Genomic DNA, 25,347 nt, shown 5'->3' with positions numbered 1-25,347 from the left:
CTATATAATAATTTGTTGCAGAAATAACACTGAGTTTAGAATATAAGACGTGGGCTTGTCTGAGTCCTACCTTTTTTATTTAATGATATAAACAATAGGATTACAGATTTTAGAGTTGGAAAAGACTAGAGACGAGCCAATGTAACTCACTAATTTATGGAATGAGAAAACGAGTCCAAAGAGGTTCAATGGTTTGCCCAGAATCACATAGTTTCAGAAAATCATTCAAGACCTTAGCTTAAAAAGGCCAAAGTGTCCCACTGAAACCAGGATCATCTCCAGTTGTCTTGATCTACATCTGACCACTAGATCCAAATAGCTCTGGAGGAAAAAGTGAGGCAGGTGAGCTTGCACAGCCCTTCCTCACTTAAATCCAATTCACTTGCACATTATGGCCATCATCTCCCTGATGTCACGGTCCTCTTTGAGAATGAAGGACAAACAACAAATCACTCAATCTTTCTTGATTCTCAGTACCTTTACTATAAACTAGAGATAATATTGTACTACTTAGCCCACAAAGGGCTTATGAGGATATAATGTATTGAAGGTACACAAAGTTTTTTGTAAACAAAGCAGCATAAAACTTTGAATTGTTAATGGTGTTATTATTCCCTCAATATCAGTAGGATATGCATTTTTGCATATCTCTGCAATAGTAGAAAGTTGCACTAAGATAATCTCACTCTACTGTCTAGTACTTCTATATTTGTTGACTCAGGATTCAAGTTGAAGTTATAGTCTATATTGGAGGTACTAAGCAAAACCAACTAGTCCTTGAATAAAACCCATAATGTGATCAATTGGTTTACTACATAAACTTCTATGACTAGTATCAGAAGGACCTGGGTTCAAATGCAGTCTCAGACATGTATTAAATGTGTGACACTCACTTGTCCTCTGACAGTTTTGTCAACTGTAAAATCATAATAGTACCTATTTCTCTGGGTTTTGTGAGAATTAAATGAGGTAACATTTGTACAGTGCTTAGCACAATAGCAAGTATTTAATTAAGTACTTGCTTTCTTCCTTTCTTTCCTTCCTTCCCCTGATCCTCCCCTGCTTTATTCCTATTACAACCATTCACTCATCAGTGGGATAAGTAGATCAAGAGAGCTAGATAGCTTAGTACCTGGAATCAAGAATATGTGAGTTTAGACCTGGCCTCATTTACTTACTGGCTGTATGAAAGTCACTTAATCTCTGTCTACCTTAATCTTCTGAAAAAGAAAATGGCAACCCCCTTCAGTTTCTTTGTCAAGAAAACATATATTGTATTTAACTTATGCTTTAACATGTTTAACAGGTATTGGTCAACCAGCCATCTGGGGGATGGGGTGGAAGGAAGGAGGGGAAAAATTGGAACAAAGGGTTTTGCAGTTGTCAATGCTGAAAAACTACCCATGCATATATCTTGTAAATAAAAAGCCATAATTAAAAAAAGAAAAAAGAAAACCCCATGAACGATAGGATCCATGGGGACACAAAGAATCAGACACAACTGAAAGACTAAACAACAGTACACTCACAGTCAGATAAATAAAAACTTGGAAAAAGCTTGAATTAACCATTCTTTTAGTGGTTAATATCTATCTGACTAACAGATATTATTATAATTAAAGATAACTTTCTAGGAAAAGTTAACAGAAAGGATATAGCAGGAAATGTAGGTGATGTAAAAATAAAAGCAATTTGAAAAAAAAAAAACTATGTCAGTTATTTAGCACTTTACACATAGTTTCATGTACTGTTATTAGTCTTTCTATATAAGGGTTCTGCCTCCTACAAGGATAGTCACTATATCTTACACCTCTCTTTTTTTTCCTAGGACCCACCATGAGATCTTAAACATAAGTGCTCAATTCAGCACTCTTGAATGATCTTTTAATTGCCAAATCCAATGGCCTTTGCACAATATTCATTCTCCTTTGCCACAACGCTACCTCATTATAAACTCTATACTTGGCTTTTCTGACACTATCTTTTTCTAGGTCTCTTCTAGCTTTTCACTAACTATTTCTGGTATTACCTCTGATTCCATATTCTCCTTCCAGACTTCTAAATACAAACACTGACTAAGGTGTTTTGCCTAAATTATTGCCTATCTCCATTCTTTTTCTTTCAATCCATCCTTTACATCATGAACAGGTTAATTTTCCTAATAATTTAATTTGAACACCACAGTGCAACAAAAATCAATGGTTTCCCATTATCTAAGGAATAAACTCTAGATTGTTTAGTCTGACTCCAAGGCCCTCTCTAATTTTGTTTTGATCATTCTTAGTTTTCCTGATTAATTTCCCACAATTCTCCTGCATGATAGATTCACCTGGAAGGACCCTATCACCTCCTTTTGACTACAAGATAAGATGGTGTAGAAGCAAGAGTACTTAGATTCAGTATCTAGATTTAGTGACAATATCCATTATTCACTAACTTCTTGGGCAAGTCATTCAATCTATCTAAACCTCTCTTTCTTCATCTATAAAATAGGCTCAAAAACACACTCCTACTACCTACCTTTGACAAAAACACTTTATAAATTGTAAACTATTTCAAATATAAGCTAAGACAATGACGATGATATAATCACCATCATTACTTTACAATACAATTCTATGGGTTAGAACTGCCTGCATTTAGCAAAGGGTGAAAAACAGAAAAAGAAAATTTTTTTCCTTTTTTTGTGAACATTTGTGCCTCAATCCATTAACAGAAGGGGTCCTTATCTGTCTTTGTACAATTTAGAATGACAAGTATATGTGATAAGTTAACAGTCAACAACTCATCCAAAGGACCAGTCCCATGACTTACTAGGAGTAAATGGGGGATAGTTCAGGTTACTATGTGAGCATCCCGTAGATGAACCATCATCAAAGTTGGAGGGTTCATTCATATCCTAGAGACAAAAATAGAGAAATATACAGTGTGAGTAGTGAAAAGTCTATTTTGTATTTATTATTAGTTTTGAAATTGGGGGAATTTCCCAGTTAATTATACCTTTTAAAAATAGTGTTGTGGACCTAAATGGATTTCCAACTGCTCTCTCTACCTATCTAGACTGGCTGGCATTGGTGAGTTCTTGCTTGTTTTGGGGAAGGGAAGTGCAAAACAGTTTTCCTTCAAGCTCCCATGCAGATGCATTCTTTTCTCCACTTCCCATTCCATCCCTAACTTCTAACTGGCCTTTTGTGCATTGTCCTCCTCCATCAAAACATAAGGTGTTTGAAGGCAGAAACTATCTTCTTTTTTATTTGGATTACTATTCCCAGTACCTACCAGTAAATGTTTATTGACTGACCACTGCTTATCCATAACATCCAATCTCCCATCTCTGTTTTGTCCATTATGCCAGAAAAGTATTCCCTTCCTCTTCTCTACCTCTGAGAATCCCAAGATTCTTTCAAAGCTCAGTCTCAAATATTTTCTTCTATTTAAGGCTTCCCTAATCTTCTACACCAGGTTCTAGTGCCTCCCCTTAAATACTTTACATCTACTTGTGTATATTCTACATGTACCTGCTTGTGCCTCCATTCTTTCACACAACAGAAAAATAAACTTGATTTTTGTTCCTTTTAATCTCCTGCATCTAGCAGGCACAATGGATAGAGTATCAGGAATCAGGAAGACCTGAATTCAAATATATCCTTAGATATATATAGAGAGAGAGAGATAAATATATATATATATATATATATTCCTTAAGGAAGTCATTTCCCCTTGTTTGCCTCAGTTACCTCAACTGTAAAATGACTTGGAGAAAGAAATGGCAAACCATTCCAGTATTTTGCCAAGAAAACTTCAAAAGGAGTCAGAAGGATTTGGACATGATTGAAAAACAACTAAACTTAAAAACTGTCTAGCACAGGGGCCTAGCAACTCAGGACTTAATAAATATTTACTGATTTTTTGATTCTTGGGGTTCTTCTGATTCCGATTCTGCCTAAGCTATTTATCTTGACATTATTTGAATATTAAGTCACTAAAAGATATGTAATCCACTTTTCTTTTCTACCTATTCTTTCCTCCTCCCATCTCTACCATTTGAGATAAGAATATAAAGGAAAAACTATTTTAACATTCTGAATATTGGTTCCCTCAACAGTCCCCATCCTGATGACTCACAATCCAGATTCCATCAAACTTTAGCTCCTTGTAGAAAAGGCTGAACTCCTCTGCCCACCACTGGGCACACTTTGGATTGGTATAGTCTGGAAAGACCGTCTGGCCCGGCCACACCTGCAGCAGAGAAAGGAAGTCAGTGGCAATGAATGAAAACACATTGGAGTGAAACAGCAGTAATCAAAAGGAGACTATAAGAAATGAAATGTTTGATTATATTCTTGTAAGTATCTAGGGACAGACAAAATCAGTCTTCCTAATTTCAGACTTTTGTGCTATATAGTTGCTCCTAAGAGACACCATGCTAAGCACTATGACTACAAAGATAAAGGACATTAATCACAGTCCTTGACCTCAAAGGGGATGATCTATGCAAGTGAACAATGGTAGAAAAATACAAGATAGAAATGGGAAAGAGTTCAATTTCTCAAATACATGAAAGGAAGTGGGGTAAAATTAGGCTAGAAAGGAAAATCAGAGTCATGGGTATTTAAATACCGATCTAAAGAGACTATACTTTACTGTTTTCCCATTGCCTTTAGGATAATGTTTTACCATCTATGATTTAATAAGGTTTGTACTACTACTTTGGCAACTGTGAATGAAGGATTGGAAAGGAAAGAGTTTTATCCACCATTCAATAAAAACCACTTAAAAAACTGGAAAACAGTCTGGAAGAAAATAAGTTTTAACTAACATCTCATACCATGTACAAAGAAACTCTCATGAAAAGACCTAGATGTAAAAAGTGATATATTATACAAATTAGAGAAGCAAGGAAAGCAATAACTTTTGAATGATGACCAAACAAGGGTCAGAAAAGATCACAGAAGATGAAATGGACAATTTCATAAGTGCTTAGCATAGTGCCAGACACACAGTAGGCACTTAATAAATGCCTAATCTTTTATTCCTTCCTTTCATTTATATATAATTAAAAATATTTTCTTTCATCAATAATATTAATAAAGTTAAAAATTAGAAGAGAGTTAAGTGGGAAGAAATTCCATTTAATTCCGTCTTCAGAAAATTTATTTAGTAAAGTTCTGATACACAAGATAGAAAGTTGAAAGTTATATAAGAATAAGAACCTTTCCCCAATAAATAGTCAAACAAGAGTAACATAAAATTTTGAAAGTAAGAAATCCAAGCTATCATTAGCCATATAAAATGTTCCAATCATTAATAATAAGAGAAATATCTATATATACACACACATAAATATATTAAAATAACTGGAGTTCTTACAGTCATCAGATGGACAAAAAAAATTAAAAAATAAAAGGAAAAATGACAATTGTTAGAAGGATTTTGGTAAGAAAGTAATAGTGGAGCTGTGAATTCCAGAATAACCATCTTGGAAATAAATTGTAACCAAAAAAATCACTGAAAGCTATATATCAAAGAAATAAAAGAAAGAAGAAAAAGATCTATCTGTCCAAAAATACGTATGAAAACTCTACTTGTTTTAGGCAAAGAACAATAAATTGAGGGAATGTTCATCAATTGATTTATGACAGAACAAATTGTGATACATGAATGTAACAGATTATTGCATCATCAACAATCATGAAAAGACCATTTCAGAGAAGCCCAGGAGAACTTCTACAATAAAAATTAAAGTAAACAAAACTAAGGAGAACAATTTATAATGTAACATTTAAAGAAAAAACATTTTGAAAGACTTAAGAACTCTGATCAAGGCAACCACCACCACGCTATAAGATTGAGGGTGAAGCAAGATATCTGATACCTTATGATATAAAGGTGATGGAAGCAAATGCAAAATGCAACAAGAGATTTTTAGACAAGGCCAGCATATGAAATGTTTTGCATAACTATGCTTACTTGTTACAAGGATTTTGTTTCTTTGTTGTCAGTAGGAGGAAAAGAAATTTGAGTTGAAAAACAGGACTAGAGTAAATGTTGGCAAGGAAAAAAAAAAAGTCATTCAAACTCAGACCAGAAGGAAACACAAAAGGATAGGTTTGAAAGTGCCATAGTGAATTTGGCATATACCTTTTTAAAAAATAAAGGAAGCTGTATCATCTAGAAATTCACAGATTTCTATACAATTATTTTTCTCAGTTACTTTATATTTTTTAAATAATAGCTTTTTTATTTTCAAAATATATGCAATATCCTTTGATCCAGCAGTGTTACTACTGGGATTATGTCCCAAAGAGATTATAAAGAAGGGAAAGGGACCTGTATGTGCACAAATGTTTGTGGCAGCCCTTTTTGTAGTGGCTAGAAACTGGAAACTGAATGGATGCCCATCAGTTGAAGAATGGCTGAATAAATTGTGGTATATGAATATTATGGAATAAATATTATTGTTCTGTAAGAAATGACCAACAGGATGATTTCAGAAAGGCCTGGAGAGACTTACACGAACTGATGCTGAGTGAAATGAGCAGGACCAGGAGATCATTATATACTTCAACAACAATACTATATGATGACCAGTCCTGATGGACCTGGCCATCCTCAGCAATGAGATCAACCAAATCATTTCCAATGGAGCAGTAATGAACTGAACTAGCTATGCCCAGAAAAAGAACTCTGGGAGATGACTAAAAACCATTACATTGAATTCCCAATCCCTATATTTATGCCCACCTGCATTTTTTATTTCCTTCACAAGCTAATTGTACAATATTTCAGAGTCTGATTCTTTTTGTACAGCAAAATAACGGTTTGGTCATGTATACTTATTGTGTATCTAATTTATATTTTAATATATTTAACATCTACTGGTCACCCTGCCATCTGGGGGAGAAGGTGGGGGGTAAGAGGTGAAAAATTGGAACAAGAGGTTTGGCAATTGTTAATGCTGTAAAGTTACCCATGCATATAACCTGTAAATAAAAGACTATTAATATATATATATATATATATATATGCAAAAACAGTTTTCAACATTCACTCTTGCAAAATCTTGTGTTCCAAATTTTTCTCCGTCCTTCCTCCCACCGCCTCCCCTAGACAACAAATAATCTAATATATGTTAGATGTGTAATTCTTTTATACATATTTTCACAATTATAGTGCACAAGAAAAATCAGATCAAAAAGAAAAAAATGAGAAAGAAAACAAAAAGCAAGCAAACAACAAAAAAGCTATTCTGTGATCCACATTCAGTCTGGACGATCCTCTTTCTAGACGCAGATGGCTCTCTGCCATATCGTATATCACAATATACAATTATCTTTTTCCCTTCTATTTTGTTATGTGCATGAAAATACTATGGGGTTTTGTTATATGTATTGTGTGCAGAATATTTAAAATTTGAATGAGAGAGCAAGCCTGGAATGAGACCAGTTCAAGGTCAGAATGCATCACTTCAAAATTTCTGGGTAGTTTCATTTATCCTTCCATAAAGTTAGAGTAGGAGCTAGGAAGATATAAATTCAAATCCACTCTCAGATTAAGTTAATACACTTAATCTTTGTCTCTCAGTTTTATCATCTGTAAATGGGGGAAATAAAAGGATACACTTCCAGAAGTTGTTGTGGAAATGAACATTTGTAAAGGATTTTTTAGGGGAAAAAACTTTAAGCAATATTCTCATTATCTTGGAGAACAGTAAAGACAAACCTTGAGAGAAAGCTTTTATAAGACCTTGAATGACAATTTAAGGACTTAGTTTTTTATTCTGTAAACAGTAAGTTTTACACAGAGAAGAGTGATAAAAGGCTTATTAGAGGGCAGAGGAAGAAGACATATACAAAAACTATGTTCTAGGAAATTAATCTGTCGTATTGAATAGAGAAATGAGAGAGAACAGATCAATTAGATAATTGTAATAATCCAGGCATGAGGTGATAAGGACCTAAAATAGAGAATGGTCATAATGATGGAAAATGACAATATGAGAAAGATTTACTTTGAAACCTTGAAAGATCTGTTATTTCATCAATAATAGCTCAGTACTCTACATTTATGCATGGTCAAACATGGTCAAAAAATCATCACTTGGTACCCAACTTCCTGATTATGAACTTTTTAGCAGCCGAGTAGGGTGATCATTGGATGACAGACATACATCAAGGAAGTCAGTCACGCAGTCAATAAACATGTTAAGTGCCTACTATTGCCAGGCTCTGTGGTAAAGCTGGAAGAGTCAATATGTGACCAATTAGAGACGGAGAAAGAAGGAAAAAAAGGAATCAAGAATGATTCCCTCTTCTACAGATCAATCTATAGTTTACTTGTTCACATCAGTACCCATTTCCACCTCTGTACTTTTGCTCCTGCTATCTTTCCTGTTTTCCCAAAATTCTCTCCTTCTTCCTTTTCAATTTATCTATGTCCTACCCTGTCTTCCTTATCCAGACCCAGCCCTACTCTCATCTTCATTAATTACCTCTTCCTTTGAGATCAGCTATACCATTATCTTTACCACTCATTTAGTCCTTGGCATATGCAGCTTGACATTTCTATTCATTTCTTCATAGACAGATCCTTTTGTGTTTCTAGACATACAACAAAATGATACTACAAGTCTCTTGAATTTTTATCTTTATAGATACAGATCCCAGAATTGTACTTGATATTAAGCACTTAATAAGTACCTATTGATTTACTGATTGAAACCCATAAATGAACTTCAAGATTCTCAAATTAAGGATGTATTTTTATTTTGTTCAAGCAAAATTTTATTCTCTTTCCTCATATACCAGGCCACAAGGTCCAATAAATTGTTGGTTCTTCAATCATAAGAGTCAGAGCTAACATTTCCTTTGATTTCTTGGACTGATAGGTTATTTTCCTAGAATGCCTTTGAGCTCATTGGAAGTCATTCACTGTAGTCAATTATAAGGAGTCAAAAACACCCAAATTGTGGGTATGAGTTTTGTTTTGCTTTTTTTTGCTCTCTTACTATAGTTCAACTATGCAAATTAATGCCAGATCAGAGACCTATGATCAGAATGATATCAGGTTGAACATTTTCCTAAAGAATGGAAATAGGGTCCACAGCTCTGGTATGAAATTCAGCCCCATCAGATGAATCATCCCTGAGACCCAGACAGGATCAAAGGGAAATCTATAATCCAGCAAAACAATTTTGTGGGTTAAGAAATTTATTTCATAATCATTATGATTCTTTAATTAATCTATAATTTCATTAGGGTGTGTATTCCCTCTACAGATGCAGAGAACACTACCAATAAATCAAGTAAAACCTAATTCTAATAGTATCTCTATATAAGACTGGGATCCAGTCAACTGTACCTTTCTTAAGCTAGGCAGGATAAATCAGGATTTACAATTTATGATTAAGTTTTGAGAAATATAGGAATATAACCTGATTCTTGAAATAGCAAAGCTGGTATTACAAAATACATTATAATAGGATTTTGCTCTGTAACCAAGGTTCATGCAATTTTAAATCTACAGAAAATGAATCATTGCATCAGTCCTGCCATTGTATCAGTCTCTGGTTCTCTCCAATTGTTACCTTCCCAATAAGTGGTGTCACTCCATCCGATGCATTGACCCATATCTTCATGTTTGAGCCCCGGACATAAGGACCATAGTTGGGAGAGTCACTGGCAATGGCTGGATCCTTTAAGAGAACAAGACATAGAATAGCGTAACCATCCTTGAGTTAAAGGGAAAAAAAGGAGACTTACAGGTGGTGAGGAAAAGGAGAAACATACCATAATAATGACATATTTCTGTCCGTGGTTATGTAAATCCTCAGCAAATTCAGGTAGACCTCCAAATAGTACTTTATCATAAGTGAAATCCTTCTTCTCATCCATATAGTCAATATCAGAGTACTGAACATCCTGTAAGAACAACACAGAAAACACTGTATATAAAACATTGATGAAATCACACAAACTCTTTACAAAAACAAAAGCCAAATATATATATGTATACCTAAACAATACAAAATACCCTCTTTGCTTCACCCCCTTTGACCTGACATTTTTTGTCTTTTTTCTTTTTCTTTTTTGCTTTCCATCCTTAAAGTTTATTTTAATCTTTTAACATATATAAAAAGCACTGGAAAGAAAGCCACTTAGTGAGACTGAGTCTTAACGATAAAGCTTAGGTAATGATCCCAAGGAAACAAAAGATTTTCTCTTCCAAGAAAGACTTTCAGTCTTTGCTCTTTACTTTTTTACATAATCCCTCATACTCACAGTTTAACACTTAAAACTTAATGAGTAAATAGGGCACAGAGAAATCTTTTGGCAAAAACACATACAAAGTAGATGGCTAGGTGGTTTAGAGAGTAGACGGTTTGACCTGAAATTTGGAAAATCCAAGTTCATTTCTGGCCTTAGATATTTACTAGATGTTCGGCCCTAGGCAAATCATTTAACCCTATTTGCCTCACTTTCTTCATCTGTAAAATGAGGATAATAATTACACTTAACTCCTAATATTGCTTTGAGAATAAAAAGATAAAATTTACAAAGTGATTTGCAAATTTTAAAGTGTCACATAAATATTAGCTATTATTAAAGTAGATAAAGCCAACAATTACACTTTCTCTCTATACTTACTTTATCTTTACAGAGTTAAACATTAGACACCACCATTTCTAACTCTTACTTGTGACCTCACCATCCCCTAACCCTTATTTGAAACCCAACACATGTCATTTGATCGCTGAGGAACCAGGATATCTATAGGCAGGATTCCCCAAATCTTAACCTCATTATCATTAAAAAAAAAAAACAAAAAACAAAAAAAAAAAACCCATAGAACAAGCAGTGTCTGACATTTTGAATGGATATATTCCCTTGATCTTCTACTAACAGAAATATCTAGACTCATTTCCTTTTCTTCATTGCCTCTCCTGCACACATTACAAAATCCTTCTTATTGTTTATTTGTGTCCAATTCTTCATAACCCCATTTAGCATTTTCTTGGCAGAAATATTGGAGTGGTTTGCCAATTCCTTTTCCAGCTCATTTTACAGATGAGGAAACTGAGACAAACTGAGGCAGACTTTAACTTCCCCATGGTCACATAGCTGGGTAAGTATCTGAGACCAGATTTCAACTCAGGAAAAGGAGTCTTCCTGACAATGGGCCTGCCACACTATTCTAGCTACCTCTCATTGCAAAATACTTTGCATGAAACAGCTGTTTGATAATTATTTGCTGTAAGAAAAGAATCCCTTTGCCTACCTATGTTATCTTATACTTTCTGAACTTTATTTTTTTTAATAATTTTTTCTTCTCACACCTGCCACTTCCAATTTATTGCTCTGCAGTCACTGACAATAATAACAAACATGCTTTTATAATGCATCAAAGTGCTTTCTTCACTTATAGTCCTATAAGGTAGCTAATTCTGATTTTACTTTGGAGGAAAGTGAAGAGATATTAAGTGACTTGCCCAGTGTTTCATGGAAGAGCTTTCTGCCCCAAGTTCATCATATAATACTTGCCTCTCAGGTTTTGCAAATCTGGCTATTATATGCCAACTGCAAACCCTATTCCTTCAATGGAAAATCATGTTTAAACCTCAATTATATTTCAGTCACTCTCCCAAATCGCTGGCAATTTCTGTTGATTAGCATTCCCTGCATTTTCAGCATGGTATTCCTTCATTCAGCTACATTTGACTCCTCATGGTCTTCTAGACTGCTGTCCATGGAATTTTCTTGGCAAAAGTTCTGCTTCAGTTTTGTAATTGTTCAATCCTGCAAAACCACCCCTTACTCTTTATCGGAATATTTGATAAGGAAAAAAGATCCTATATTTTAGAATATCGGAATGCTTCTCCCCATCCCAAGCTATCAGAATATCAGATACCATCTTATCAAGATGCCTCTCCCCATCTCTGGGGTTCCTCCCCCCATTATGTCATCTCATTTCTGGTGGCTCACCCCACCCTGTCAGAGGCTCATTCTGCTCTCAGCAGACCTGACTCCGCCCCTGCCTCAATCTACCCCTCTGAGTCTGAGCCACGTGTATATAGGTCATTGAGAACTCACTTTGCTGGAATCTTGGAGAGACAATAGTCTCATTCAGCCCTGGGACCAAACCACAGATCCATTTGATCCCAGTAAATCTCTACCGTTGAAATAATTTATTAAATACTTTCTAATCTCTATCTTACCTCAGTTGCTCTAGCATTACAGTTGGAAGAATAAGTATTAAATCAAAGTAATTTTATTTCGGGCAGCTAGATGGCATAGTGGATAACAGTGACCTGGAGACTTGGAAGACCTAATCTTGAGTTCAAATCTGACCTCAGACACTTACTAATTGTTTGACCCTGGGCAAGTAAAATGAGTTGGAAAAGGAAATGGCAAACCACTCCAGTATCTTTGCCAAGAACACCGCAAATGAGGTCATGAAGACTCAGACAAGATGAAACAACAAAAATTTTGTTTTCTCTCTCCATAGAAAAAGGGAAATAGAAAGTTGAGAGACCCTAATTGCTCTGACTCAGCCTGAAAGGTGATGGGGAGAACAGGAGAGTAGGATTATGTAGCCCTCCCTTTGTGAAGCAGCAAATTTAGGAAGTAGGACAGAGAAACAGTACAGTCAGCTTTTTAGCATCTTTATCATTGTTGTGAACTACCAGAGCATCTAAATAACCACTTTCAAGCATAGCTGCAAAACACCTTCCAAAGCTTAATAGCCCCAAACTTTGCATTATAATCATTTTGAATTCCCAAAAGTATACTCCCTTCCAAGGTTAGAAAAATGAGTCTCCAAGCCATATTCTATTATTTCATCTGTGTTGGCGCTGACAGAACAAGACCAACCACTCTTTCCTGCATTTCCCTCCATCTCCCAATGCATAAAAGCTAAAACAATTCTATTTTTTAATCCAGTTTCTTGATTTTCATAGGACCCTGTATCTGTGATTAGCATATATATAAAAACCATATAAAACCCAAAAGAGCCACATAAAAATAATCTGATTTTTAAACTATTTGATTTGTGAACTTTGAATAATTGTGTGAAGAGGCTGTGCAGAAAAGGATTTAATAATCAGAGGGCATGGGTTCAAAGCCCAGCTCTGCCATTTACTGCCTGGGTGATCTTGGGCAAGGTTCTTCAACTCTCTGGGCCTCTGTGAAATGAGATAGTTGGTGTTAATGTCCTCTAAGGTTTTATCCAACTCTGTCAATTGTGCTATCCTCCTTGTTCATTTGTCAAATGAGCATAAACTCATTATCATAGGAAATAATTATACAAAGTTTTCAGAGAACAGAAGACTTTACATCCTACCTTCCTAGGAAGAGTTGATGGTTTAAATTAAATAATAAAAATTATATTCATTAATCTGCTCATTAATTTTAAGAATAATGACATGATTAAAAAAAATACTAGGGTAAAATACTTGAAAAATACAAAAACCATATTTCAAAAATTCAGGAGAATAGATTAATTTTCTAATTATCCATTAGCTATTAATTAGATTAATTGATATTCATATAATTATCTGTATTACCTGTATTATTGTTATAAAGAAAAGAAAGACCAAATTCAATGTTTAAAAGAAAAGCCCCTCTTACACAAGGAAGCTGAGCAGCTCGGTTTCTCTCCACAACTTTCTTCATTCCATCCAAACCTCCATACACCCAGCGACTGAGATGAAATCCAAGAGACCAATAAGATGGCAAGAGTGGCCTTCCAATAAGCTAAAGGTGAGAATTAGAGAAATGAGGCAGAATAAACATTTTGTAACTATTCTAATCAGAGTAGATTCCCCTTCTCAATGCTGTCCTGTAGGGCTTGCTAATTGTTTCCAAAAGGGCTGTCAAGTGTTTGAACACAAAGATGACATCTTTCTCTAGTCTCCTCATGGTACATAATACAGTGCTAGTACACAGTAAACATTTTAAAAATCAGAATCACTTATTTATTATAAATTAACACTACTGTAATTAGCCTTTTACTCAGTGGAATATTTGAGAAAACATAATCTGGCCTGTTTCTTTCAAACTGCATAACTACCAACATAACTTTAAGAGTGTGAGGACTTCCCAACTCATACTATTCCCTCTCCTCCACCAAAAAAAAAAAATCTCTTTTGTCTGGTTTCTACATTTGTCATTTCTATAATGAGGCAAAATACAATAGAAAAGGAAAAGAAGGGAATACATGGCAGGTTAACAATCAATAAAACACTTTTTGCCAATTCATTCTTCCCTTTTAAAAATTGAATGGTATCATTTATTACAATCAATTTGGTGAAACAATTCAATCATACAGTCTCTACCACTGAACACTCTGTTAGACAAACTATTATATCATAATATATATACACATACAGTAATATATACCCATGGAGTATCTCCTCCTACCAAAGTATGCTTTATCTAATGTAGCCAAGTCTCATGGTTTCTCATATTCCTTTCTCATAAATGTGCTTTTTTTAGACAGAAGACCCTGTTCATCATCAGACAAAATAAACAGAGAAGAAATTCAGACTACAAGAGAAACAAAGGGTTCAGAACTTATGCTATGTCTCTTCCTGAGGGTCAAAGATAGCTTGATTTGTCTCAGGTTTTCAGGACGAAAGATCTGACCTTCTAAATTTTAACCTTTCAAACATCCTAGGGAAAATTTGACTAAAAAAAAAAAAATACAGTATGTAAATAGGCAAATGACCTTAACTTTAAGGTAACAATTAACCACAATGATGCTTCATTAAATCTTTCTACATGAATATTTTCCTTTATAGAAAAGATGTTTTTCATATATTGGATTACTTGCTCTAAAGTGCAGTTTTGTATATTAAATTCTATTTTCCTGTTCATTAGCATGTCACAACTAGAAATGTAAATGCATTTCTCTCTTTTTGTTTCAAGTTGGCTGCAAGAAATGTTCCATTTTAAAACTCAGCAGACCCTGAAAATGCCATATTGAAAAGGAAACTTTATGTGTATATGTGTGTGTGTATTTACAATTGGTGCCAAAACTTAAAAGATATTTTTTAAAAGTACAATCTCAACTTCATTGAACACAGCCTTAAAATGAAAAATCTCATCTGTTTCAGTTATACCCTTCCTTACAATTGTTCTGTATGTAACTTGTCTTTTTGTATTTGTTGCCTTCCAAATATGGAACAGGTAGTTTCAAAGAGAGAAATTAAAAGACATAAGATGTTTAAAGTTTCAAAATGCAACAGGAGAAAACAAAAAAGAAAGGGCACATTTACTGGAAGAAACAGTCAGGAGAGTCTGCAAAATTTGTATAGCCAACCTCCTGCTAATAACAAATGATAGCAATAGTTCATGTCTGTGGTGCTTTTCAAACAATAACTTTGTGAAGCAAGTAATGCAAACATTCTTCTTTTATAGATAAGGAAAATAAAACCAAGGTAAGAAAAAATGATTAGACCAAGGTCACCCTGTTAGTAAATGTCAATCTAGGACTCCACCTCTGATTTTATGAGTCAAAATCCAGTTTTCTTTCAAAAAAATTACACCAAGTGATAAATTCTGCACTAGCAAATTTCCATATGCTATATTCCTGAGTAAGATTTACTAACCTGATGTTACTATTTCTTAAGTAAACAGTCACTGTAATCATATCTTTGGGACTTCTACTTATTGCCTGTGACCTCTGGAAAAAATCGTTTCATCTATCCCAACCGCAGTTTCCTCATCCCTAAAATGAATGGCTTGAATTCAGTTATGACTAAAGTCCCTTCTAGTTTTCAATCCAATTAAGCATTTTTCAATATACCTCAAGGTATTCCCGAACAACCTCTTCTGGAGTATTCCCTAAGAAGACATAAAAGTCCAGAATACCCCCGGTGATTCGATAAGTGATTGCTGGGGCAGGTTGAAGGGCAACCTCTAGAAGAAATTAGAATAAAGAAAGTAAGAATTACAATCATACAAATAATGGACAAATTAATGTTGTATTTATACCAGGAAATAACTGAATAGGTCATCATTAGAAACAATGTTCTCCTATCTTTGGTTTGGGATACAACTGAATAAAGAAAAATGTTTATGACTAGGTATGGCACCTGGAATCTCAACCATGATATCAGTAGGAGATATATCAAAGTATCAGTGTTAGGGCCAATGACCACGACCCTTGGAGGATGAATGCGACAATAGTTAGAATGTCTACATAAGGTTGTAAACTTCCTCCTATGGCAATACTCATTTCTCCTACATGTCAGTCTTCAAGATTCCATCAGCTTAGTGAATCTCTCCTGGTCTTACTTACCCAAACTCTACAGGGATAAACACTAAAATTTCTGGGGAAATAAAAGTATCTCCTGGCAGGCCAACCATTTCCCACCAAATAAATAGGTAGATGAAGGATAGATACATATGTAGACAGGTGATAGATAGATGGATAGATGGATAGATAGATAAATGAAAAAAGAGATTAATAAAACAAGGAATGAATGGATAGATAAATGAATGAATAAATGAAGGAATTAAATAAATGTATGGATAGATAAATAGATAAACAGAAATATTCCCCAGATACAATTACTACTCATATGATTTTATTTAATCCAACCAAACTTTCTGAGAGAAAATGTCCTGACCTTACTCATGGAGGACAAAAACTTAGACACTAATTTAGGTGATTTCCTGTCATAGTAATTGTTATAAATGACCAGCATCCCTTGAAAGTAAGCATCTATGGTAGGGCTCATCCAGTAGAGTGAAGTCAAGTTTTAGATTTATTGACTAGGGTTAAAAAACATCAAAAAGCTTCCTTGAAGCAAAAGTTCAAATAAATTCACATCCCCTCTGGTTGACGAATTCAGATTCTGACCTTGTTTCCCTCTAATAGACTGAACTCTCATGACCTTAGATAAACTGATATTGATAACTGCCTAGACTTTTATTATGGCTTCTGATCCTACTGACTGGAGTACAACTCATACTGACCTACTATGCAAACCCAAACTTGTCTAGGAGTTTAGATTCCCTACCACATCTTCATAGAAGATAATGCAGAAACAAGTGGTGACATATCTCATGGAGTCTACCTCTATGGATTTTTAACAACAACAACAACAGAAAAAAAAAAAAAAAAAACTGCATCTGAGAATAGTGGAAAACCTTAAGGCTACTAGTATTTAAATAATTTTTCTGTGTGAAATCATCCTGGGAACTCTCAATTAGACAAAGGTCTTAACTAACCAAAGCTATAGCTTGGCTGGGTCATCAGATCATATTGCAAATGACACAGCCTGGCAGAGTATTTGAAGATTATGCTTCAGGGATTCTTAAAGGCAAGCATCCTCTTTAACTCACTGGGAGAATAAGACTTAAAATGCTTTTCTTTTAAGAATATCCAGTCTTTTACCCATGGCATTGCTGTTCATCAGAAAAACTCCAAAGGATAATCCACTTATATCTTCAAGGCACAAGAAAAATGTCTGCGCTCCATACAAATTAGTCATGCCCTGGGAAAAGAAATGCAAAACAGCAACAAGTCACAATGCACCAGACTACATACTAGAAAGAGTGAGTGTTTGGCTCAATCAGTCTAGAACATTTGCATGACAAACATAGCTGCTGAATGGAGGAGCTAATGCCAAAGGAGACTCATCCTTCAAATGAATTTGATAAATATGTAGGGTCAAAATTAAGGGTTTATTAATATATGAAAGAAGCAGCATAGTAGAGTTGCTGGCAAGTGTACCCTGGAATCAGAAAGAGGCAGCTTCAAATCCTACCCCTGAAATGCAATAATAATAATAACAATAACAACAACATTTATATGATACCTCAAGGTTTACAGAGTAATTTACATCTTAATACATTTGATCTTCACAATAATTCTGCAAGGTAGGTGCTATTATTGTCCCCATTTACTGTTGAGAAAACTGAAGTTTAAAATGAATAATTGAATAACTCACACAACTCATAAGTATTTGAAGCAGAATCCATTTCATTGATCTTCCTGACATTAAGTCCTGTCCTCTATATACTATGTCAGCTATTTGCCTCTATTGTCTGACTCTAAGGAAACTACCTCATCATCTCAGTAGCCCAGGAAGATTTCTAAGGCTATAATTTTCAGATAAATTTAGTTTGATCTGTACCAGTAGAGGGAGTTGTCATATCAGGAGTTTTCTTTGCGGATGAAATGCAAGATGCTGTCCAAAAGAAAAAAAACAAAATTTGTCATCCAAATAATCTCAAATTTTCATTTAGGAATGAGCCAACTACAACAGTAATGGGAAGCAACATATCATAATAGATAGAGAGCTGGCCTGGGCTCACGATTTTCCTTTTACATACATTTGACTATGAGATCCTGGGCAGTCTCTGTTTTCTCATCTGTAAAATGGGGATAATAGTATCACCTCCTTCCTAAGGTTGTTATGAAGATAAAATAAAATAATATTTGTAAAGTGCCTTGTAAACCTTAAATTATATAAATGCTAATTATTATTTTTATTAATCCATACTAGTCTGAACAAGTTCTTCTATATTCTTACTACCATTTCCATCCTTCCCTCTCAGAAAAAGTATACATTTGCAGCCAATGTTTAAGCTAGTAGTCTTTTTAACTGACAGGTTGAATGAGTGGTAATTTCATATAATGTTGGCAATACAATAATATACATAACTGCCACATTCTAAATAGTCCAGCATACCAATATGTTAATCCCATTTTACCTATAATTGACAAAGGCAAAGGAAAGACAAGATAAATACTAAAGGCTGATTCAGGGGTTTGATGGGATAAGACTAACAACTTGTCAAAGAAATGCTAGAAATGAGCCTTAATCACTTATGCTAAACAAGATGAATTCTGAAACTTTGTGATTCTGCAACATTATGACACTGGGTACAGAAAAATGTTTTCTGAAGTCTTACATCATTAGGAGTATTGTCCCGAGAGAAGATGGGCCAAGTCTTCCAAGCCATATCATGACGGTACTCTTGATGAACATGCTCCCCTAGGCCATACACATTAGCACTGGGTAGCTTGATGGAGAGCTGCAGGTATTGTTGAGCAAATAGGAGAGGCCCAATACCAGTGTCGAATCTGGACACAGATGAAGAAGAGAGAAAGAGATTATATTGGACCAAATAATAGTTATTAACTGCCTAATACATCCAAGGATAATATAGAAAGGTAAGGGACAAAGGTAACTTTTGCATGAGAAATCTTTTATACAGACTAAATAATCCTTATTTTGTCATAAATCTTTGCTAAGCTAACTTAATTTTTATCTAGACAATTCCCAGGCCATGGACATTGCTCTTTGCCATTTACCCATGGTCTTTCAGTCCCATTCAATCATTATCACACTTCACACATATGGCTATTTAGCCCCCCAGATATTGTTTCCTATCTCTACTCCAAAGAAATGGTAACATTTTTTCTAAAATATTATTCAGATTGAAGCACCTCTGCTTAAGAAATAGTAGGGATCTATTGCCCATCATTTTGAATTCTCATTTCTTTTCCTAACCTTCACCACCAATTCTCTTCCTCATTCTCTAGTCTCCCATCTCATCAACCATATTTCTCATTACTCTCTGATTACTTTCTTTTTTTTATAGCTTTTTATGGACAGAACATATGCATGGATAATTTTTCAACATTGTCCCTTGTACTCACTTCCATTCCAACTTTTCCCTTTTCTCCCTCCACCCTCCCCCTAGATGGCAGGCAGTCTCATACATGTTAAACATGTTACATATATCTTAAATATAATATATGTGCACAGATCCATACAATTCTCTTGTTGCACACGGATTTAGAAGGTAAAAATAACCTGGGAAGAAAAACAAAAATGCAAGTAGTCCACATTCATTTCCCAGTGTTCCTTCTCTGGGTATAGCCGATTCTGTCCATCATTGTCTGATCACTCATTCTTTAGGATCATTTGGTTTCTGCTTAAGCTTAAATCTTTTCTTCAAATTTCCTTTATCAATTATAAGTTCATTATTTGTAATCAGTAAAAAATGTACTCAATATTTCTGCCTTTCTATCAGGGCAATTTTCATAGAAGTGCCACATGGAAATGAAAATGTGCATACTCCTTATAATTTCCTTTTAGTAATTTCCATAAGTTTAGCATATATAATTTTTCTAATATTCTATTCATATCTTTAACGTTTTTATACATGTGTTTACTTCTGAAGGAAGCATATTGAAATCTCTTATTACTCTCCACATCGCTCCTCTGTTCTTAAAAAGACATTATCTATTTCTCCTTCTCCATTTCTACCTCCATATCACTTGTTTTTTTCCTTGCCTAAAATGTGCTAATCCTATTTGCCCTCCATAAATCCATATTTTCTCTTTCTTTCAAAACCTATCTAATCAGGAGGTCTTTCTGAAGGATGAGACTTATTTCCCTTTGTTTGCTCCCAGAATTTTTTGAAAGTACAAAGTATAGCCAGGACGTTCCATAATGCAGAGACTATCTCTTTCTCCATCTGCATCTGCCTCAAGACCCTAGTATAGTGTTTTACAATATATGTTGTAATGTTGGTAGATGATATGTAAATTAGTTATTATAGTAAGTTAGTATAGGGGAGATATGTTGCACCAATTCAACTCCCCCTCCTGAGAATGTATTCTATCTTCTATCAAGTCATCCCTGAGATATGACAATATAACCCATCTCACATTCAGATTCTTAAAGGGCAAAGAATAACTTATCAGACATTGTTTTTTCAATTCCAAGATCAGTATCTTCTGATCAAAACAAAGGTACAAACTCTACTTAGTAACTAAATGAGAACAAGTATTGGGGAAGAGAAAAAGAAAAGGGAAAAAAAATAACGATAAAAACTAAAAAACCTTATATTCAGGAACCCTGGCTTAATGATGTTATATGCATTCCTAACCTAAAAACTAATCAGATCATGCTCAAATGTTTAGAATCCCTTACTCATATACTCCAATGTCCCAATAATTACACAGGCTTACAGAACTTACAAAACACGATTGTTACTTTTCCGGATAACTTTGATGCTAAATGACTCCTTTTCAATGTTCACATGATAGTTCAAATTATTAGCTGCATTTCCAGTAAATGGCTGGACATGTTCATGAGGGACTTCGTATCTGACATCATTGGGATCTCGGATCTATCCAAAGGAATGAACAAAGAACTAAAATGAAATGCAGTCAGAAAATACAACTCTAGGGGGAGGGCTGTTTTTGTCTTTGATTTTTTTAGAAGCAATTTTAAGTTTATTTCAAATACAAATAACCTAATATTTAAGATATAGAAAATGGAATATGTTGTCTCAAGAAGACTTCATGAGAGATCTTCAAGAGAAGATATGTTAAATGATATATCCCTTTTCAGATAAAATTTGAATCAGATGGTTTCTAAAATTCTATAACTTTTTTTTGTTTGTTCAAAATAAATTTCTCTCATGAAAATGAAAATTATTATTTACAAATCAACACTATGATTCTATAAAGATAGCTTTTTAATTCAATAGATGTAAGAGGCAGTACAGAGCAGTAGTTAGAGAACTAGGTTCAGTAAGGAAGATCACAGCGCTTCTAAGCAACCCTCTAAAACTATCATTTACATAAAAATTGTTGATCAGCATTGGTAGAAACATTTTCCTCATTGAGAGTTCCCTAAACTACTAAAATCACAGGTCTAGACCCCCTATGTGAAAAGCACTATCTGACACTTTTAGAACTCAACTTCCCAGTTGATTTCTCCCTAAAAAACTTCATTTGGCAGAAAGGGCACAGGATTAGTCAATCACATCTCACTTATCAAATATGGAGACATATGAGTATCTCCTGATTGTGGAGTTGTTGACATTATTAACTACAAAAAAAAAAAAAAAAAAAGAATTCCATTATCTTGTTTGTATTTTACAGAATAATAACGTCATGATAGCTAGATTGTGAATCAAGCTGAATCAGAATTCCATCTCTGCTTCTCAATAACTGTGTGAGCTAAAACAAATCATTTAATCTCTGCAGGCCTGTTATCTCATTTCTAAATTGAGGGTTGGGATTAGATGATTTCTAAGGGCTCATCCAGCCTCAAGATCCTATTGATCATATTGCTATAATTAATCCTTAAATCTCCCAGGGACATTTTCACCTTCATTTAGATGAACAACAACAAAAATAAAAAATAAAAAACCTTGAAATGGAAACGATTGGAAGTCTGGTATTCTGCTTCAAGAATGACATTGGCAATATCATTTCCAAACATCGAAGCTGTGGAGAGTCGGCTTAACTGGGCTGTGAATCCTAATGGGGAAAAAAGAGAAAGAGGTGACGTGCCCTGGATGACTATCAAACCTCTCTAACATAAATACTCAAAATGTGAAAGGAAACAACAATGGGGAGGGGGGAAGGGAGGGAGGACTGCTTTTCAAACGAAATGGGAAAGAGATGGATAAATACTGTCATATATGCATACTACTACTACTAAGTCAGAACTTGGAAAATGGTGATAAGTCTTCTGGATCCAATCCATGCTCCTATGTTTTAGTACATGCTTTCTCAGCATTTATAGATTCACTCTGAATATGCTTTGTCACATATTTAAGAGCGGCAGTTTGATGAAGTGGAAAATGAACTGGATTTGGAAACAGAAAACTCCAGTTAGAATTCTGACTCTTTCACATACTACCTATGTAATCTTAGGAAAATTACATCAATTGTAAAATGATGGAGGGAGGAGTAGACTACTTTTTAATGTCCCTTCTATATCTATGATGCAAAGTTTCTAATGTATGTTGGTTTTATTACTGCAACTAGACTACAAGTTAACTTCAAGACTACAACTTCCTGAGAACAGCAATTATACCAAGTATTTTCAGAGATCAGGGTCCATTTGTGTTCCTTCTGTCTCTTCCATCCTGCCTTGCTTTAGAGATAGGTGTGGTTCTGCTTAGTTTTTGCAATTATCAATTATAAAGAAATGACCTTGCATTTCTATAACGCTTCATAGTTCACAAAAGCACATGCTTGATTTGTGTTAGGTTTTTCTTTAAAGTTGAAATCATGCCTCCAATATTATTGTGTCCTCAAGAATCAAAACACTTAGCCATGAGAAGTTCCATCTAATTTTCATGGTAAATATGACAATGCAGGGAGACACAATGCATGCTTGCAGTTCTATCTGCTGGATGATTTTTGAGTCCACCCCAGGATTATTACAGATTCTTCTCTCCTCTATTGGTTTACTTACCTGCACTCGTGTTACTACTACCCTTTATCTGATAGCCATACTTCTTGGAGAAGTAGCACCAGGGAACAGTTACTGGTCCCTGAGGGCTCCAGCAACAACCACGTTGGTGACATGTGGCCTGGAACAAAAAGAATTATGTCAGACTAAGTGTCAATAGTGGACTCTAATATTACTCACCTCCTATTCTAAAGCACTTTTCAAACATAGAATCTTGGATGGATTACAATTATGAGTATTCTTGAGAAATATGGTAGCAATTCAAAGGAGTAATGAAACAAATAACACAAAATGTCAGATCGTCCATCATTTTATAGTTCCCTTTGTCTCACATGATTCTTTGATTTGTCTTTTCTAAGAAAGAAAATTATATTGCTAATGATATCTGGCTCAGGCTGACATTAAAATAAATGGATTTCTCTGACCATATTCTGTAACCAATATTATATGGAAGCAGCCCAGAACTGGGTTAAGAGATTGTACTTGAGAACTGTTTTGTCAGTTCAAAATATCTTTAAAGGTTCAAAATGGAAGAGGAATAAACATGCATTTGTGTGTGTGTGTGTATACATATGTATAAATATGTGTGTACATATACATATGTATTCATATATAGAGACCACACAATAGTTAAAGAAATGAATCTTCAGTATAGTATTACATATATTTAAAATGATAGTGAGTACATGTTTGACTATTTGATTCTAGTTTATATAGAAAATGGGGAAAGAGACCTAGTAAAATTTCTTGTCCAGTCTTTTTCTCTTGCAGATATAGAAGATGAAAAAGTACAAGCACTGAGATATTTTGGAAAGATTAAGCTACAATCTAAATTCAAATCATTATTAGATGAGATGAGTAGAGGTATAAATAGTCTGAATAAACTTAGGTAAAATAGAAATTAAACTTAAGACTAATTTAAGAACATATTTAATACATTTGAGATGGAGAGAAAACATCAATTTAAAACTAAGTGAAAAAAAATTTTAATCTTCTTTCATAAAGAATTTTCAATTAAGTTAATGAGGAATTCTTTTTTAAACTATTGCTTGAATTTAAAAATTATGTTTTTATAGCAAAATAAGTATGGAATTGTTTGTGCAAAATTCTTTAAATTATCAATCAGTAATCAATCATACCAGTGAGAACAGGTTCCCCTCTAGTGGCTGTTTCACATATAGTTTGCATAGTGCTTATGAAGAGTTAGAGGATAAATGTAACTAGCATAAAGAAATTAAATAAGGGGTTAATTATATATTTACTATAGAAGATAACCCACAATATATATTGCAGATAACTAGACAGCATAGTGGAAAAGATAAAATTAATTTTGTTTGTTTAATTTTTTCCCTCAAAAGATATTGAAACCATTCTTAGAACTTGATTGGCTCCAAAGATTAAAGGCTTGGACTATTGGCATCAGTATCTCATTATTTGAATTGACAACTTGAATTAAATGGAGTTCCAGTCTTCTCTGACGCTAAGTTGGCTTACCATATCAAGGAATTCACAGGAAAAGACACTTCACCCAGCTCAATTAACTCATGTCCTTCTTGAATATCCTTCCTCAATATATCTAAGTAAATCTTGTTAAAAGCATTTTTTCTATTTTTAAATTAAATAGTATTTTATTTTCACAAAGATCCTCCTTCTTTCTCTCCTATCTTTACCCTACAACTAAGAACGCAAGAAAAACAAAGCTCTTTTTACAAACATGCATAAACAAGCAAAAAATAAAAATAAATTAAAAAAAAAAAATATATATATATATATACTGCAATGGCCATGTCCAAAAAAACTCTCTCTTTCCATATTCTAGTTCGTCACTTCTCTGTGTGGAAGTAGACAACATATTTCATCCAAAATATTTCATCATGAGCCCTCTGGTCATTCTGTTGATCAGAGTTCTTAAGCCTTTCAACATTTTTTGTCTTTACATTATTTTTGCTATTGTACATATTGTATGTATAAATTGTTCTCTTGGTTCTGCTTACTTCACTTTGTATCATTTTATACAAGTCTTCCCAGGTTTCTCTGAAAACATAACCTTCATCATTTCTTAATTGTTAATGTGGTTTAGTCATTCAATTGTTTTCAACTCTTCATGC

General features: G+C 34.3%; 1 protein-coding gene across 2 annotated transcripts in view; it reads right to left on the bottom strand.

Moving 5' to 3' along the window:
- MGAM (maltase-glucoamylase) overlaps positions 1–25,347 on the bottom strand; it is a 153,501-nt gene that overhangs the window by 104,589 nt on the left and 23,565 nt on the right. For both annotated transcript variants that reach the window (XM_031939231.1, XM_031939230.1), the window contains exons 4-14: positions 23,243–23,360; positions 22,187–22,296; positions 21,004–21,155; positions 18,924–19,095; positions 17,401–17,500; positions 15,805–15,917; positions 13,626–13,751; positions 9,789–9,920; positions 9,587–9,694; positions 4,126–4,239; positions 2,815–2,899 (exon numbers count right to left, since the gene is read on the bottom strand). In XM_031939231.1, the coding sequence (XP_031795091.1) occupies positions 2,815–2,899; positions 4,126–4,239; positions 9,587–9,694; positions 9,789–9,920; positions 13,626–13,751; positions 15,805–15,917; positions 17,401–17,500; positions 18,924–19,095; positions 21,004–21,155; positions 22,187–22,296; positions 23,243–23,360 (1,330 nt within the window). The remainder of the gene's footprint in view (positions 1–2,814; positions 2,900–4,125; positions 4,240–9,586; positions 9,695–9,788; positions 9,921–13,625; positions 13,752–15,804; positions 15,918–17,400; positions 17,501–18,923; positions 19,096–21,003; positions 21,156–22,186; positions 22,297–23,242; positions 23,361–25,347) is intronic.

The sequence above is a fragment of the Sarcophilus harrisii genome, chromosome 5, assembly GCF_902635505.1.
Source record: "Sarcophilus harrisii chromosome 5, mSarHar1.11, whole genome shotgun sequence".
Lineage (NCBI taxonomy): Eukaryota > Metazoa > Chordata > Mammalia > Dasyuromorphia > Dasyuridae > Sarcophilus > Sarcophilus harrisii.
Note: the sequence above shows the minus strand (reverse complement) of the source record. Positions and strands in the feature narration are given on the sequence as shown.